This window comes from Ctenopharyngodon idella, chromosome 16 (assembly GCF_019924925.1).
Source record: "Ctenopharyngodon idella isolate HZGC_01 chromosome 16, HZGC01, whole genome shotgun sequence".
NCBI classification, from domain to species: domain Eukaryota; kingdom Metazoa; phylum Chordata; class Actinopteri; order Cypriniformes; family Xenocyprididae; genus Ctenopharyngodon; species Ctenopharyngodon idella.
Genome location: NC_067235.1, coordinates 18564143 through 18584132, shown reverse-complemented (window position 1 = coordinate 18584132; position 19990 = coordinate 18564143). Strand labels below are relative to the sequence as shown.

The 19990-nt window shown below is 36.1% G+C and overlaps 1 protein-coding gene across 3 annotated transcripts in view; it reads right to left on the bottom strand.

Annotated features, from left to right (window-relative positions):
* The window catches only part of tsnare1 (T-SNARE Domain Containing 1), a 196022-nt gene that overhangs the window by 146117 nt on the left and 29915 nt on the right, over positions 1-19990 (bottom strand). For all 3 annotated transcript variants that reach the window (XM_051864836.1, XM_051864835.1, XM_051864834.1), the window contains exons 3-4: positions 4666-4743; positions 4468-4537 (exon numbers count right to left, since the gene is read on the bottom strand). In XM_051864836.1, the coding sequence (XP_051720796.1) occupies positions 4468-4537; positions 4666-4743 (148 nt within the window). The remainder of the gene's footprint in view (positions 1-4467; positions 4538-4665; positions 4744-19990) is intronic.

The following is a 19990-nucleotide window of genomic DNA, read 5'->3' as shown; positions in this document are numbered from 1 at the left end:
CTTTATATCTCACAATTCTGACTTTTTTTTCTCAGAATTGTGAGCTATAAACTCAAAATTGCGAGTTATAAAGTCAGAGTTGAGAGTTATAGTCAGAATTGTGATATAAAGTCAGAATTGCATGAAAAAGTCAGAATTGTGAGTTATAAAGTCAGAATTGTGATATAAAGACAGAATTGCGTGATATAAAGCCAGAATTGCAAGTTATAGTCAGAATTGTGATATAAAGTCAGAATTGCATGACAAAGTCAGAATTGCGAGTTATAAAGTCAGAATTGTATGATATAAAGTCAGAATTTGGATAAAGAATTGTGTGATATAAAGTCAGAAGTGCATGACAAAGTCAGAATTGCGAGTTATAAAGTCAGAATTGCACGTCATAGTCAGAATTGTGATATAAAGTCAGAATTGTGTGATATGAAGTCAGAATTGCGAGTTATAAAGTCAGAATTGCACGTTATAGTCAGAATTGCATGACAAAGTCAGAATTGTGATATATAAACTCAATTGCATGTTATAATGTCCAATTATGAGGGGAAAAAAAACTTGCATTTGCAAGAAAAAAAGTCAGAATTGTGAGATAAAAAGTCGCAATTACCTTTATTTTTTATTTTTATTTAGTGGCGGAAACAAGCTTCCATACCAAAGCATTCAACAGCATTTACCTGAAATAGACATCTTTTATCATTTACCTCAAATATAAACATTATACATGTCTTTACTGTCACTTTTGATCAATTTAATGCATCCTTGCTGGATAAAATTAAATTATTATTCTTACTGAGCCCAAACTTTTGAACAGTAGTGTATGCTGTCTTATTCAAGACTCTAAGATATTGTTCCATTTCTACAGGTTAATAAGAAACATTTTTATAGTTTCAGTCATGTAATAAAATACCCACAGATCTCACAAAACAGTAGCCATGTGCCTCATCTGTCTTTTATATTGCCAGTCTCTGAAGTCCACTCTGAGTCAGTGCATTTTTAGCGCACTGGCAGTCTATATCTTGGCTTGCCTGTGACATTGTAGAGTGTGCAAATGTTTGTGCGTGTGTCTGTGTGTGTGAGGAAGTTTTGGGCAGGAGGGGGTGGGGGGCAGTCTGCCAGGGCCTTTGGGCGACATATCGCCATCTGGGAGGTATGACCCTGGAACTGCAAGGTTTCCGTGGAAACTGGCGGTAATAGAATCATGGCTGGGGTGCAGCAGAGGGCAGAAAGAGTAAGAAAATGGGTAGAGTCAGAGAGCAAGTGAGAGAGAGAGAGAGCGAGCGAGAGAGGGGGCTGCTGTCATGTGCCCTGTTTGGAGCAGCAGGATTAAGCCTGGCATGAAGGGAAGCACTTTCAAGGTCAACTAAGAAACAGCAAAGAAAAAAAAACAAACAGAAAATGTGAAAAGCATGGGCTATATATATATATATATATATATATATATATATATATATATATATACACACACACACACACACACACACACCACTCACTGTAGCTGCTGTTTATATTCAGTGTTGATATTCATGAGCTTCCGTTTTTTAATGAATCACTCAAAAAGACACAAATCAGTCTGAAACACGAGTTATCAGTTTGAAACAGTTGCCGATTGAATCAGAGAACTGTTATTGTGTTATTTGTTGCCTACTTAAAGGGTTAGTTCACCCAAAAATGAAAATTCTGTCATTAATTACTCACCCTCATGTCGTTCCAAACCCGTAAGACCTTTGTTCATCTTTGGAACACAAATTAAGATATATTTGATGAAATTCAAGAGCTCTCGGACTCCTCCATAGACAGAAAATTAATTACTACTGTCAAGGCCGAGAAACTTTAATTTTATGAAGCGTAGTAAACACAGTGCAGCGCTTCCGGGTTCTATGTCAGAACGCCGGCTCAGTATTGGTCGATGCTGTACATGGGAGCACCAAGATGCATGCGTGTGATGCTGACGCAGGAGCCAGCCAATAATGAGCCAGCGTTCTGGCGTAGAAGCACTGCACTGTTTACCAAGTCAACAGCGTAGGAGACTGACAGGGAAGAGAAGAAATTGTTGAATAAAGTCATTATTTTTTTATTTTGTTTTTGCACACAAAAAGTATTCTCGTCGCTTCATAAAATTAAAGTTGAACCACTGTAGTCACGTGGACTATTTTAACAATGTCTTCACTACCTTTCTGGGTCTAGACATTAGTAATTAAATTGCTGCCTATGGAGGAGTCAGAGAGCTCTCGGATTTCATCAAAAATATCTTAAAGGGTTAGTTCACCCAAAATAAAAACTCTGTCATTAATTACAAAACTATGAAGTGTTACGAATCTTTCGTTTCGAATCAGTGGTTTGGAGCGTATATCAAACTGCCAAAGTCACATGATTTCAGTAAACGAGGCTTCATTACATCATAAGTGTTTCGAAACGTTTCAAAATTTCAATGGTTCACGTGACTTTGATTCCACTGATTCAAAACAAAAGATTCGTAAAGCTTCGAAGCTTCATGAAGCAGTGTGCTTGGAAATCACCCATCACTAGATATTGTTGAATAAAGTCGTTATTGTGGTTTTTTTTTTTTTTTTGGTCGCACAAAGAGTATTCTCGTCGCTTCATAACATTAAGGCTGAACTACTGTAGTCACATGAACTGTTTTAAATATGTCTTTAATAGCTTTCTGGGCATTTGAAAGTGTTAATTATCTTGCTGTCAATGGAGGCCTCACTGAGCCATCGGATTTTATCAGAAATATCTTAATTTGTGTTCCAAAGATGAATGAAGGTCTTACGGGTTTGGAACAACATGAGGGTGAGTAATTAATGACAGAATTTTCATTTTTGGGTTAACTAACCCTTTAACACATCACTCACAATAAGACTCAAAGGAATAGTTCACCCAAAATGAAAAGTCTGCCATCATTTACTAATCTAACCCATATTTCTGTTGAACATAAAAAAAGGACTTTACAAAATTTTACTTTTCCATGCATTGTGAACTGGATTCATTGGAAAATAAAATAGAGATCCCTCATAAATATGCCAAATACAGCTAGAATGGAGGTCAAGTTTTATAGTGAATCACTTTGTATCGAATGGCTTCAGAAAACTTAGGGTATGACTAATTCAAACTACTTTTTTTGAGACTATAATAGTGCCTATGTATTATTTTGAAACTTAAAACTTGACCCCGATTCTTTGTAATTGCATGGAAAAGAGTGACCAGAACAACTTTTGTTTAAACCTTTTCTGTTCCATAGAAGAAAGAAAGTCATACCAGTATGAAACAACATTTCTGGGTGAACTACTCCTTTAAATCATTGTAATTACTGGTGCATGTTCATACACCAACGTTTAGTTAAAGATATACACCAGAACAGAGTTTTGTCCTACTAAAAGGTCACTTATTTAGAAATTAAAATATCTCACTCTGACCAAATAGTATATAGTTGGGTTCAATTATTCTTAAATTACTAAAAGGATCATTAACAGAATCATTAAGTAACTGCAATTGAATGGGAATGTCCATCCCTAATGGAGAGTTCTAAGACAGACTGAAAATGTGGTGTAAAGAAAAAGCAAAAGAAGCAGGTGCAACTTTGTTGAATATACATGCAGGCGCTAATGAAGTGGATACAAAAAAAAAAATTTTGCACACTACACTTTTCACATCAGCTAATGACTCAGGTGTGCTTGAGACTGGCTGTCTGCAATAAACCTACACTTCGTTCAATTCCCTACAAGACAAGACTGCAGTGGTACTCAAGGGAGATGTTACACTGTTATGCCTTTGTGATATAATTTTAGCTCATAATTCTTTATTGTATAACGTGCAGTCACTCCACAAGAACAGCAGAGGGTGTAGCAGTAGAAAGACATTGCTGCTATCTCATTTGGTTTTAGGCAGCCAATCTGCCCAAAGGCTTTATAGCTAACAATAGATGTCATGTTGCGCCTTAGGGATGGTGATTCTTCAAGGGGGAAAAAAACAACAACCGCACACACACAAGACAGTATTAGGTTTTCAATGCTATCATTAACAAAAAAAAAAAAACAATAGCTGATATAATTGATGAGCCGCCACTGGACACAGATTGTGTAATGCATTTCAAACAACAGTGATTTCAGACCAGCTACTTTGTCATCGGAAAATAATTTAGTAATTGCAGCATCCTGACTACAAAAGTCAGATGAGTAATCAATACATGCTGGGCGGTAGGTGATGAAACAGTGAGAGCGAGTGCTCAGATGTTACTCTGTTTCAAAGTGCTCTATAGAGAGTCAGCAAAAGGGAAGCTATTAAAACCACTGAAGGCCTGTGAGAGAATATCATGACATCATAACGGAGCACAAATCTGCTTTTTTCTGCTGCAATAAATGGTCCTGGGAGTTATTTTTTTTATATATATACATGTATCGACAGATGAAAAAGGTCAAATTACCTTTAGCGTGCATGCTCAGGTTTGTGTGTGTGTGTGTGTGTGTGTTGACTTACAAACTCTGCCGTAGCTCTGCTGTGTCTCTGGATGTGCCCAACGATTGAAGGTTCTTCTCTAGTGTTACCACTGAAAAGAACAGACAGAAACTTCCATGTGTGTTTCATTTTGTCACTTTCACCTCATGACTTACACCTTACGCCATCTTTAATGGCTTAAAATCAAGGTCAGAATATTTGAAGGCTTTTAAAACTCACCGTTAGCATTGATCTGAAAGATGTTAGAGGAGGTTTCCTGGAACACATCTTGCAGCTCTGAGGGGCTGACTTGTGTAGCTGTAGGGGAAAGAAGTTTTGACATTTTGACAATTTATTTAACACAGCCTCTAAAGTTGATGTGCGTGATTTTTTTAATGCTAAAACAGTATTTATTCTAAATCGATGATAATAAAACAAATATTTCAGACTCTGAATTCTGAGCACTGCACAAAACCATTGTAAAAAACAAAACAAAAAAAAAACATTATACACAGACTTGTGACTACACATCAGATTTAATTTAATTGATTAGATCTATTTATTTATTAAAAATTGCACTACATATCAATTTATAGCATTTAAAGGGATAGTTCACCCAAAAATGTTATTTACTCAACCTCAAGTAGTTCCAAACCTGTATGAATTTCTTTGTTCTGCTAAACACAAAGGATATTTGGAAGAATATTGTTAACTAAACAGATCTTGCTTCCCATTTACTACCATAGTAGGAAAAATAAATACTATTGTAGTCAATGGGGGGTAAGATCTGTTTGGTTACTGACATTCTTCCAAATATCTTCCTTTGTGTTCAGCAGAACAAAGAAATTCATACAGGTTTGGAACAACTTGAGGGTGAGTAAATGATGACAGAATTTTCATTTTTGGGTGAACTCTCTCTTTAAGGATGCATTTCATTTATTAAAAGTGACAGTAAAGACAGTAAACGTTTACATTGTTATATTTCAAATGCTGTTCTTTTGAACTTTGTTTATGAAAAATTGTAGTAAAAAAAAAACAAAAAAAAAAAACAAGGTGTCATGGATTCCACAAAAATATTAACAACACAACTGTTTTCTACAATGATGATAATAATAAGAATTGTTATTAGAATGATTTCTGAAGGATCATGTGACACTAAAGACTGGCGTAATGGCCACTGAAAATTCAGCTTTGCAGTCACAGGAATACATTACATTTTAAAATCAAACAGTTATTTTTAATGGCAATAATATTTTTACAGTATTACTGATTATTAATCAAATAAAGGCAGTCTTGGTGAGCATAAGAGACTTCTTTCAAAAACAAAACAGATCTTACAGACCCCAAACTTTTGAACAGTAGTGTTTTTATTGATGTAATATAAATAAGATATCAATAATTTGTAATAATAATTTGTTATAAATTATAAATATTATATATTTTTTTATTTTAAAGGGGACATCGGATGCCAATTTTCCACAAGTTAGTATGATTCTTTAGGGTCTTTATGAAAGCTGCATGTCCCTTTAAATGATAATGAGCTACTGTTCACCCCACCCCTATCTTCCGTGGGCGGGCTGTAAATACTATTTGGCAGGTATTTCAAAACAAAACAAACTCTGACCAACTTCAGCAGACGCCGACAAGGGTATCACACTAGCTGCGTCCTGATCCAACAAACTCCAACAGACGTGTTTGCTGGCGTTTATCTGTGCGGTGTGAACTGGCTTTAACTTTAGCCGCATTCGTTGTGGAACTTGCTAACTAGCACATTATTAGGAAAGGCGATTTGCAAAGAGTCATAAAAAAAAAACCCTATAACGTTACTCACGTCTTCTTGAGGTACTGATCCATCCTTCAGGAACTTTTTAGCAAAACATAAACTTTTTTAGCGCAGACATAAACGCATATAACGTTAGGTAGATCCGGGGGCGCATTCCCTTCAAAAACAAAATGAATCCACTGCGTCTTCAGCGGCTCAGATGTCGAGAGTAAAGGACGACTGCTATGTTCACTCTTATATCCAATAACAAAACGCCTCAATTGCTTTGAAGACATTCTTATCTACACCTGCGCGGCGTCGAAACAATGGCGGACTGTCGGTTTACAGCTCACTCAGGGCGGGTCTATGCTAAAACGGCAGTGTCCATCAACAGTCGTGGGAGGGGCCTGTGCAAATTTACGTCACTTTGCCAAGAATCTGTGAACGGCTTGATCTGACAAAGTGCTTATGATTTGTGGGGATTAAAAAAAAAAGAACTGGGTGGATTTTTATCATTATAGGGTGGTTGTGTAGACGCACTGCCAACACACATTTATGTCCAAACACCATGTAAAAGTGAATTTTGCATCCGATGTCCTCTTTAATATTATAATTTATATCATATAATAGATTAATTATTTTGTGTCTGTCACTATATTGCTGCAAAAAGCCATTTGAGGCTTTGCATTAAAGTGATTTTAACATGATTTAAAAAAAACAAAACAAAAAACTAAGTAATGTTTTTACTACGGCTGGGTATTGACACAATTTTCACGATTCAATTCGCTTTCTATTCACATGCTTGCGATTCGATTCAATTGCGATTTCGATTCGATTATTTTGGATGTAGTATATCAGTTACAGTGCATGGCAAATTTTCTAGAGGAAAAAAAATCTCTCAACTAATGCTGTAAACTACACATGGGACTCAGCTGGTACTACTTTACTATAATAATGAAGGTTAAAATTAACTTATATACAAGCACTTAAATTACACTCAATTATGTTTTTTATAATAAATAAAGTTTAGAATTACATAATCATATTTCTAATTTAAATGTTTTTATTTAAATCGTGGCTGTCATAACTGATTTATTCAAACATGCATTAAATATTGAAGAACATTATAATGAATATGTAGGCCTAACAGTGGATAGCTATATTTATCAGAATGCTGGCTTTCTAGAGTTCACTTTTCTAGCTGACTAATGAGTTTATATTCACTGAATATGTTTTTCTGAGGTAAATGTGACATTGTTTACAAGCTGTTTTATTGACATCTTTCCGAGGTTGAAACACTGATTGAGCTATTACACATGATACGGATTTTGTTAAGTTGTACTGTATATTTTAACATACCTTCAGATGTTTATTCATGTTTATTTCACGCTGTAACTGGTATTAAAGTGGAGAAGAGGATGTTCACATTTGCTCCGTGCTGCTGCTTCTCTTTAACTGAGGCGCTAAAGCGATCTGTCACGTCACATTAAACAGCGCCAAAACGGTATTTATTTTTTGAATCTCATAATAAGATGGAGGTAATTTGAAATCTGAGACTCTGCTTCATATCAAAAGTAACAAAGCACAAAGATTATTGCGATTTATTGGATGGGAGGTACGCTACATGTTCTGTTCATTCATCAACTGAAAACAGACTAGATTAATCGATTCTTAAGATTTGAGAATCTATATCGGTTCGTAAAAATGAGAATCGATTAAAATCGAGAAATCGATATTGTTTACCCAGCCCTAGTTTTTACATTAAATTAAACCCTTACCTGCGGCAAAACTATGCCGCTATTACAAAATGCCTCATGCATGATGATGTTTTTTCTTACCCCTATACTCATGAGGGCCTCCATATTTTTGCTAAGAGAAGCCTAACAAAGCAGAATCAAAAACACACCAGGTTTCTGGGCAGCAGCTAGACCTAAACAGACTGAGTCGTGAGCCACCCAAATGGGAGTGTGGGCACAGCTATTTTCTTTATCAAATGCATGTATCATGCACACCCTGATAGGAACAGGTAATCATCAAGAGCTCTTAATTAAAATCAATTGCACAACCTCTGTATCAAAGTACAACCCACAGGCCCTGCACACATACACACAAATGTGTCGCCTCTCGGCTTTTGTCTACCTCTGCCCTCAAAATGACTGTAATTGACATGCTGTTTTTCACAACTCGTCATCTGTGCTCTAATGCACTCACACTTGAGAGGGGAAAATCACAGGCAATCTTTTGCAGATGAATATTCTACTCTAAGAGAGGGTTTGGACTTGGTACAGAGAAAGCAGGTAAAGAGAGGAGGAGGAATAGGGAGGAGCTGCAAATATTCCTGTCTGTGGTTCTTGTTGGTCAACTGAAGAATGCATGCGGTACCCAAAATAACTCAATGATTTTTTCTTAAATATATACAAATAACATACACACACTTCGAGAAGAACAAAGAACAAGTCAAAATTCCCTAGTTATTTCTACAATTAGACCGAGAAGTGATGAAATTGTTATTAAAGCAGGATGTCAACATCTCTTCATGGCATCAAACTAAGATTCAAAAGCTATTTTAGAATACAATATAATATCTACAACTAAAATTATTTAAAATTAATCAAAATAAATTAAACTACTCACAACACTCAAAAAAATGAACTTTCACTGTTTTTAGTTTCACTCAAACCACCCTTGTTCACATAGTATAAACTTAAAAAATGTAACTATATGAACTTAATTTGACTGCGTTGTTTATACTAAAAATGAGTTTTGTCAGCTTTACTTAATAACTGTTTGTTCAGTCATTGCTGAGTGAAATGCACAAATTAATGTTGACATAACTAATTGGGCAGTGGATCCGTAGTTCCTAGCATGCTTTGCAAGGGACTGCATTAGGAGAGTAAATTTAGGGATTAAAGTGTTATTTTGTGTGTTTTTCAGTAAAGGGAAAGATGTTATTAGTTTATGTTAGTGTTTAATGTTCAGTTATGTTGGACATTTAGAGGAGTTTTTGTAATGTTTTTGAATTTTGTGGTTAGCATTATGCAGAAGAGTGGCGCCTGTGTTTAGGCTGTGCGCACTCATATATGCATGTGGAATTCCTGCTCTCAATTCAATTGAGTTTGTTCAACGAGTTATTTTTTGAGTGCATTTTGTAGAGCAAATAGTTCATTTAATGAAGTAAATTAAGTCAATAAATGTGTTCACCTTACATAATAAACATAACATTATTAAGAAAACTGCACATATTAATATTATGTAACAGTGACAAATTCAAATGATTTGTATTTATTCAAAGAAATTGTCAGCTTTACTTGAATTTCTTTTGTTCATACAACTAAATTGTTATTTGTAAAAATTACTCAATATAGTTGCGTGGAACCACTTGACACTTCATTTTTAAGTAAATCCAACAATTCATTTTTTTGAGTGTCCACTATCAGCAATGGTTCATATACTGGGATTGTGAAGCCATGGTTACTAGTAACTCATTCATTTAGTGGAAAATTTAATTTAGGAATTGCACTTTAAATGAAGCCAAGAAAATAATAAATATATAAAAATAAAAATAAATGTAAAATAAGTAAAATATAATAAGCATTTTTTGCCTGTCTAAATAAAATAAGCTACATTAAAAATATATTTATAATATATAAAATATATTTTTTGAAGTTTTAAATAAAACATTATTGGAGATTATTGTTTATCCCTTAAACGATTACTGGAGTACGTTTTACAAGAAATACTATTTCAGTCTTTCTACTTTAAAATTGTGTGTTTAATTCAAAGTGTTACTGCTATTTCTTTGCAATTATTTGTGAAATTTTCTAGCAATTTCTGAGTGAAATTTGTTTCAATGTAAAATCCTACACCAAATTTATATCAGTATAAGACAACTACTTTTGAAACCAGCATTGTGATGACAAAACAAAGACTGGTGAATATTTACAGAAAACTTTTATTAAATGCAAAATAAAATGTCAATTCAGTCTATTGAGATTGTTTCCACCATAATAAAACAAAGCCCCATTATAGGACATTAACTGTGAGCTGAACTGTAGGCAGTATCAATATGCACCAAAATATAGCTAAAACATGATGAATTATGTTAATAATCAGTTCAGGAGCAAGAACAAAATGGGGACTTCTTGACATCTCACATGTGACTAATAGTTTAGCATGAGCAGATTAAAAATAAAAATATTTTAGGTGTGAATTTTACATGACAGCAAGAAGAATATGACATTATCTATCTGACTGCTTCCAGCCAGATGTGCTTGTGTTTATGTGTGTGTGTGCACTACAAAGGTGATAAGCTGTTCTCAGTGGATCATTTTTCAGGGTAACAACCTTTTGTGCCCTTACTGTTATCTCCACTGGCCTCCAGCTATGCGCACACCTCTCATACTCTCTCCTCCATCACGGTGATAGATGGATGTTCCATATTCATTCCACTCTGCATTGAGCACTATCCCTCCATATGGGGTGGGCTAAGAGGGGGAAACACAAGGGCACTACTTCTTGTAAGTATGTGTGAAGACCCAGCATGATTCCCTCTCAACAGTTTATGAGACCTAGATTCAGCTAAACTCCCATCACACACAATTATTGTGTTGGGAATCTCTGACATTTTTCCTATTGCCCATGGTGCTATTTGTCTATTTGTTATTTGTATTATGTCTGTGCCAGTCAAAGAACATTCTAGTGGATCACAAAGAACATTCAATCTCACAATTGCAATATAAGAAAACTGTTATAAGTGTTATTTTTTCCACGCATTTCTGCAATGTATACATCTCATACCTGATATAGACTCTATGGACATAATTATTCGAATGATGTGACATGCTGTTTATGGAATGCCACACATAAAACTGCCACATTAACTGAAAGATATCACTGAACTAGGTATCCTCAAGCAAACAAAAAAAAAGTGGTCACTGTTCAGCCAATCAGAAGACTCAATTGTCAATCATTTTGTACATTCAGTTCTAATTTAGTGTCTGGCTAAAGTTCCAAAACTTGAAACTACACTGAACCCAGTGTAGCTAAAAACTGCTTAAATTATTTTCATTCAGATTTACTAAACAGTAATGTGCTGCTTGTGCCTGTCACAGTTTATGTAATTTGCATCAAGCCCAACAGATGTCTTTTTTTTTTTTTTTTTTTTAAACTATGGGTGAGTAGTTCACTTAAGTATGTTATATTGCTGTATAAAAGCCTATATTGCAAAAGATTGTGTTGACATGTAGGTTTTAAACACATTTTTCTGCTGTATTTGACAGTTGCAGCTACGCTTCTGCTACACAAGACCAGTGAATTTAAAGTGTGAATACTGTATGTTCACTGTTTACAGGACACTTAAAGGGGACCTATTATGCCCATTTCCACAAGATGTAATATAAGTCTCTGGTGTCTCCAAAATGTGTCTGTGAAGTTTCAGCTCAAAATACCCAACAGATCATTTTTATAGCTTGTCAAATTTGCCCCTATTTGGGTGTGTGCCACCGTTTTTGTGCATGTCCCTTTAAATGCAAATGAGCTGCTGCTCCCAGCCCCCATTCCAGAAGAGGGCGGAGCTTTAACTGCTCAAGCTCGGATACTCAACAACAACAAAGCTGAAGAATGTGTCAGTCGGACACTGATGGAGAGACTCAGGAAGAAGTTACAACTTTTAGAATGCAGTTGGACGTTTCTGGTTAGTGGATAAATTTATGGAGTTGCTGTGGAGTTGATTCAACTCATCGACTAGCAAGTACCGTCATGTTAATCTTTTGTGCAGATCCAATGTTGAACTGACCCCCATTTGTGAAGCAGTCTGGTGTAAAATAATTTGCGAAAATACTTTACCGACTTTCTTCAGCACATTTTCTTCATAATTGAAATTCAACCACAGTTTCTTCAGTGACTCAGATGCAGAGAGTCTATATGGAGACTCTTATGTTTGTTGATACATCCAATAACAGAACATTTGTAATGTTTTTTTGGTGCAGACGTATATTTCCAGCTGCTACAGCGAGTAAACAGAAATGGTGGACTGCTGCGGCTCACTCAGGGTGGTATCTATGCTAAAAGGGCAGATCATCACCAGTCATGGATGGGGCTTCCCGACTCTTACGTGAGAGTAGATGGAAATCTGGAACCGCACATTTGGAAAGAATGTTTATGATTTATGGGGTTTATTAAAAAAGGAGTGGGTGGATTTTTACCATTATAGGCTGGTTGTTTACACATACTGTGGACTCACATCTGTGTTCAAACACCTTATAAAAGTGAATTTTGCATAATCCTTTAAGGTGTCCTCTGTATTTTTGGATTTGGTAACACTTTTTATTTTACAGTGTCCTTGTTGCACATGTTACATGTACTTACTGTAGTAATAACAGTACAAAATTATGGATAATTACATGCAACTAACCCTAAACCTAATTAAGTACATGGTGTTAATTAATACTACTCAGTACTTAAATGTATAGTTACACTATAACAAAGACACCTTAAAGAGTAAACTTGGATTTAAATAAAATTTAAACTTGTACTATAAACTATTATAAACTAAAAGCTTGAGAAACTCCCTTAAAAGGATGTACGGTAGTTAAAATGTTCGGCATTCAAAATGTAACCAACATTAATGAGGTCATTGGAATATTATTATTTTGCATAACAGTGCACACTCAACAGAAATCTAGACACACAGAGAGTCATGAAATGGCAAAGCGACTCTAATGCGACATTTGATTTAAAACAGAATCAAATCGTAAAACCTGAGGCAAGTTTAGAATGAAACTTTTGCTACTGATAAATCCTTCTGGAAATGGAAATCTACTTATCTATAATATCTAGATGTTACAATACTTTTACTAAATCATATACTTGTTCAATCCTTCATGAATCAGCTTTGAAGACAAATTGAAGAATGTAATTAGAGACAGATTATATATATATATATATATATATATACACACACACACACACACACAGTAACAGTGCCTATTCTACAAGGCTGGCACAACAAATAATGTCCATTTTACCATTTTTAACTTTTTTTGAATTACAATATAACAGAAAAGTGTGGAAGTTGAGTCAAAATCAGAGGGGAAAATGCATAGTATATCAAGCAAAGTTAGATGGTATGTAGAAGAGCTCAGGAAGTACATTTTTAGGGTGTGAGAATAGGAGCCACTGGAAATAAACAGACACAAAATGCATTAAAGTGCTGAAAAACAAAACCACAAAGCACCTTTCTCTAGTCCGGGGTGAGAAAATTGATCTTAAATATCTGGGACACAGGACAAATTAACTTCTGCCCTTTCTGAATTGTTCGTCGAGGCTGCAAATGCAGATTCTGCAGGATGTTCAATTATACTCTCAAATCAGGAAATGACTTAATCAAAAGCTTTCTCCTTGTTATGCATGAGGTCAGTATGTGGCTCTCTCTCACACACCCTATCGGAAAAACGCAAACTCAAACACTAGAAAGTAATCCCATGTATTGCCTGAGAGCTGTGACAGAGGGTAAAAAAAGCTGAGATGAGTCAAGGGAGAGAGGGGTTTACAGGCCAGAGATGGCTGTCAGACGATATGTGTGATACAGTGTGAGACGGGTCCTTATCCCCGCAGTACAAGATCCAGGCCTGTCGCACAATGACTCACTAAGGAAAGTAATGCATGTATGAAGCATTGATGTGATGATTTCAGCATTTTTTGACTAAAACGATCATTCAGTTTTTATCTGTCTATTACAATAAAACATTAAAGGGTTATTCACCCAAAAATGAAAATTCAGTCATTAATTACTCACTCTCATGTCGTTCCACACCCGTAAGACCTTCGTTCATCTTTGGAACACAAATTAAGACATTTTTGATAAAATCCGATGACTCGTGAGGCCTGCATTGACAGCAAGATAATTAACACTTTCAAATGGCCAGAAAGGTACTAAAGACATTTAAAACAGTTCATGTGACTACAGTGGTTCAACCTTAATGTTATGAGGCGAAGAGAATTCTTTTTGTGCACCGAAAACACAAAATAACTTTATTCAACAATATCTAGTGATGGGCGATTTCAAAACACTGCTTCATGAAGCTTCGAAGCTTTACGAAACTTTTGTTTCAAATCAGTGGTTTGGAGCGTGTATCAAACTGCCAAAGTCATGCCCCCCCAGTGGAAATTTCGAAACACTTATGATGTAACGAAGCCTCGTTTACTGAAATCACGTGACTTTGGCAGTTTGACACACACTCCAAACCACTGATTCGAAACAAAAGATTTGTAAAGCTTCAAAGCTTCATGAAGCAGAGTTTTGAAATTGCCCATCACTAGATATTGTTGAATACAGTTATTTTGTGTTTTTGCCGCACAAAAAGTATTCTTGTTGCTTCATAACATTGATTATATGTCAAGGTTGAACCACTGTAGTCACATGAACTTTGAAAGTGTTAATTATCTTGCTGTCATTGGACGCCTCACTGAGCCATTGAATTTCATCAAAAATATCTTAATTTGTGTTCCGAAGATGAACGGGTGTGGAACGACATGAGGGTGAGTAATTAATGACAGAATTTTCATTTTTGGGTGAAGTAACCCTTTAAGCATTGAGGTTTTTTTCCTGGTTCAGGATGTTACACACAAATATTTGCACATGACGCCATGGTGCCATTTCATTAATGGCCAATCGCAGCATTGAGCGATATAATTTCTGTATAATGACTGTTATACTCTAAATTTGATCATTAGCACTCTTAGAGCATTACCTTTTTTATTATAATATTGTGAGATATTACAATTCAAATTAACTATTTTTTATTTTAACTTATTATTAAAATGTAATTTATTCCTGTGATGGCAGAGCTGAATTTTTAGCATCATTACTCCAGTCTTCAGTGTCACATGATCCTTCAGAAATCATTCTAATATGCTGATTTGCTGCTTAAGAAACATTTCAGATTATTATCAAAGTTGAAAACAGTTGTGCTGCTTGTAGAAACCTTGATTATATTTTTTCAGGATACTTTGATGAAAAGAACAGTGTTTATTTATTTGAAATAGAAATATTCTGTAACAATGTAGACATTTTTACTGTCAATCTTGAACAATTTAATGTCTTTGTTGAATAAAAGTATTTTCTTTCAAAAAAAAAATTTAATATAATGTATATTTTCTGAAAAAAAGTCTTAATATCTCGCTACTCAATTTTTATGTTGTTTTAAGATGGTAGTTTTAGACAAGATGTGCTTTTTACATCCACTATTAAGATGGTAGCTCATTCTGAGAGGTGTTTTGAGAGGACAATATGTGCTTTTTTACACCCATTATTAAGATGGTAGTTTATTCTGATATTTATATCTATAGGATAGAGGACAAGACAAAAATACTGATTAAGAAAATGTTTGTTTTTTTTGTTTGTTTTTTTTTTCCAGTGTAAAAAGGCTCCAAGCACATCACAGAATATTTTAGTATTGCTAAATATGTTCAGTTTAGTTGATTACTTTTCAAAAATACTTAGAAACCCAGCCTGAAGTGCATTGCAGGCATGTTTATTTATACAGTCGTCAACACCAGAAGTCACTGTGTGTTTTAGGTTGCGTGCACAGCATGTGCAGCTCCAGTTAATGCATTGGGAGGTTCTGGCAGTGCTTTCCACCCTCCTTTGAGTTTTCTTCTGCAAATACACAAACACTTATACACCCTACACATATAGAATCTTTAGCTCTGAGGATTTTGGGACAAGCAACTCCTCTAATCTGTGAAAAGAACTTTGTGGTTCTTTCAGAAAAGCGAGATCCAAATTTAAAGCTTGGTTCTTCATGAGATAACTCCAAGTACTAAGAAGTTTCAATCACAACAGCACACAAAGGAGGTTACTGAGTTCAGGAGCTGTATCCTCACATAGAGCACGCATGAATACTTCATTAATTTAAAATCAACCTTCTCCAAGAGAAAGGGATGCTTAAGTCGATGCCTTAACTACACTATTATGCACCATATATTGACTGCTAATCAAGTGTCTATGCACTATGTACAATAAAACTACCATTACAATAAATAGGAATGCTCTTTCCAGGTACTTTAGACCTTTTTGGTGGAGATGAAACCCATATTGTACCCAATAATGTTTGGGTTATTCAGCTTAAACACCAACTCAAGGACAATGGTTAGGACATTCTGTTCAGTTAACAAATGAAAGCAAAAATCATGAGATTCAAGTACATTAATGGGTATTTAACACATAATGTTTGACACTTCTAGTCTCTCTCAGCACTTAACTTGTCGCTAAACGTTATGAAATTTGCTCTCATTACACTGATGTAATCTCACAATCCATACTGAAACGTACTAAAAGACCCCCACCTCCCTAAGCCCACCAATTAGAATGCAATCAAGACATTGACGCACGACGTGGCCTTTCTAGGTAATCATGGAATGCTTGATTACTTCTGTGAGCGAAAGGACCTTTATTCCTTAGTCAATTTGTCTTTCACATTTTGTCTCGGTAACATGCAATATGGTTATAGACAATAATACTGGTTTACACAAAATTGCACTCGTAGAAGTCTGAGAGGGCTGCAATTCACAAAATCAGACAAAAGTGCAGTAATTGGACTTATATGTAAAACCCGGACTCACAATGGCAAAGATCGCTGAAACAGGGAGAGACGGCTTACAAACACACACTCAGCAGAGACAATCAGGCCTGTTTTGTAGCTGTATGTGTGTGTGGTTTCACACTGTTTGTTCCACTTTCTCTCTCTGAATGAGGCATGACACCTGAGCTCATTTATTCCTTCTGTTTGGATCGTTCCAGCGTGGACGCGGAGCACGCCCCGGGTTTGGCTGCTCATGACGGCTGTGTGTACCTGCTGGTGTTTCAGTGTCCATTCATTAGTCTCTCCACACAGACAGAACCACCCCGCAAACCTCCCTAATGAACACAGCAGAGGTTGAAGCCTCATCCAGACACTGGCTAACCACATGTGCTGGGCTCTGCTCAGACGGTCGTCTCATGACAAGAGCCTTTTTTTCGGTGTGCTGAGAGAGGGGAGTGAGACAACAGTGCAGTTAACCATTACTGAGAAACCACAAGGTGAGGACCATGACGGGGCCAGGTATGACCTGACTATGCTGTGATGGTACTTGCAGGCAGGCAGGAATGATGAAAGAAAGAAAGAAAGAAAGAAAGAAAGAAAGAAAGAAAGAAAGAAAGAAAGAAAGAAAGAAAGAAAGAAAGAAAGTGTGAGAGGGAGGAATTAATGGAAGAAAGATGCAGGAAAGCGAAGGAAGGAAGGAAGGAAGGAAGGAAGGAGCAAAAAAAAATGGAAGGTTGAAAGCAGGAAGGAAGAATTGATGGTGGAAGTGAAGGAATGCAACAAAAAAGAAGGAAAGAAATGGAGGGAAGTCAGAAAGAGTGAGGTAGAAAGATGCAAAAAAAGCAAAGGAAAGGAAGAAATTACGCAAGGTAATAAGGAAAATATGGGAGGGACTGATGCATAATAAAAGGAAGAAGCTACAAAACAAAAAGAGAAGTAAACAAGCATGAAAGGAAGGAAGGATAGAATGAAGGAAGGAATAAGTGAGAGGGAGAAAGTGGTGGTAGAAAGAAGCAAGGAAGGAAGAAGCAAGAAGGCAAAGAAAGACAAACAAGAAAAGGAAGATTATAAGCAGGAATGAAGGATTGATGGAGTGATAGCAGAAAAACAGACAGAAGGAAGGAAACAAGGAAGGGGGGAGGGGTGTCAGAATGAAAGGAGGAAGGAAGGAAGAAGCTAGAAACCAAAAAAAGGAAGGAATCAGCAAACAAACAAGAAATGGAAGGAATGAAGGAAGGAAGGAAGGAAGGAAGGAAGGAAGGAAGTGTTGTCAAAAGTACCGACTTTGATACCAACTTGAAAATGTGATGCTTTCAGCTGATTGGCCACTGAGTTCACATGCTTATCAGATATGTCTGTGATTGGCTACAATGATCAACGCTAAAAAAACCTGTTGTAAACAGGCATCAATAACGCTCATAGACATCTCTGTTGAGCACGTGAACACAATGGCCAATCAGCGGTGTTTTCTCATTTTTAAAATTTCAGTACCGACTCAAAGTCGGTACTTTTGACAACACTAAAAGGAAGGAAGGAAGGAAGGAAGGAATAACTGACAAGGAAAGAAGGTATGATGAAGTTATGGCAGAACGCAAGAAATAAACAAACAAACATGCCAGCAAGGAAAGAAGAAAGGAAGGAAAGAGGAAAGGAAAGACAACAGAAGAAGGATCTTGCAAACAAGCACCAGATGAAGAAAGAAAAGCAGGAGAGAGCGTTGGTGATGCTTACCTGGAAGAGAGTGAAGATGGACGGGAGGAGGAAGGAGAACAACAGCGGTAAACGGAGAGGAAGAAAGAGAGGAAGAGAGAGAGAATGGCAGAGAAATGCATATGCTGCTGGAGGGGAGTTAAAAGGTTTGGCAGGGGAGAGGTGGGGAAAGATTAGCTCGACTGACAACTCCATTAGAGACTTAACCCCGGCTTTGATCATCGCCTGAGCCCCTCTTCAGCCAGCCTGATGCCGGAGCGCCCAAACACAGAAAGCTGACAGGCTCCTGAACGCAGGTCTGCCTGTGATCAAAGCCTTGTCTCTTAACTCAAGCTGCCTCGCTCTCTCGCTGTTGTCCTGTGGGACTGGCAGAAGCCGAATGCTCAGAGAGAGAGAGAGATCTCAGAATGTGTGATTTACTCAGGTCATGCTGTGTGAAAGAGGAAGCTATTTGCTTTTGCATGTTTTGATTGTGCGAGGTTCCGTGAGAGGAAGATGTCGTTTTCTTTTTTTAAGGTGTTCTCTTACTTTTGTCACACCTCTTTCTCCTGCATGCCTTTGATAAAAACACAAACTCTACTAACAAAAACAACCAACAAAAGGCACATGCTGTTAGACTGACATTTCAGCTGCTCGCTTTCTTACCAGCACATTCATGTAAAACATATTGCAAATTAATTCATGCAAAAGAATTCATGTGAACTGAATATGTCGCTTAAATTCACACTTATGACACGGGCCGTCATGCATGGCATTATCTGTATTACACAACAACCACAGGAAGGCAAAAAACAGTTTTTCTTGCTTTTTTTAAGTAGCTACATTGGTTAGGTTAGGGTTTCTTAGATTACATTTCTTCAATCAATCAATCAATCAATCAGTCTATATCTATCTATCTATCTATCTATCTATCTATCTATCTATCTATCTATCTATCTATCTATCTATCTATCTATCTATCTAATCCATCCATCCATCCATCCATCCATCCATCCATCAAATTAAGTTAGCTTAGTTAATGAAGTACACTTTTACATTTATATGTTTAGTCATTGTGGAAATTAATCTTTAATATTTGGAATGACATGAGAGTGAGTAAATGACTTCGCTTGCTAGCTAGTCACGGTAGTTAAGGAAAGCGTGACTAGTTTTCCTTCCTTGCTTGTTATGTTTAGTTTTACGCCTATGGCTAAATTGTGTCAATAAAAGAAAGATTATGTGACTACAGAGTGACCTAAAAAGAAAGTCACCAAGTATGTACTTGGTTATGCTGCTCCGATATTAATCAAATTCTAGAAACCATTTGTAAGTCATTTAAAGTCTTGTTTATATATTAAAATGAGGCATTCCCTAACACATTAAAGTTCACTTCAGGATGAAAATTTCCTGATAATAAGACGTTTATGTCTTTCTTTCTTCAGTCAAAAAGAAATGAAAGTTTTTGAGGAAAACATTCCAGGATTTTTCTCCATATAGGGGACTTTTTCAAAATTATATACTTTATAACCAC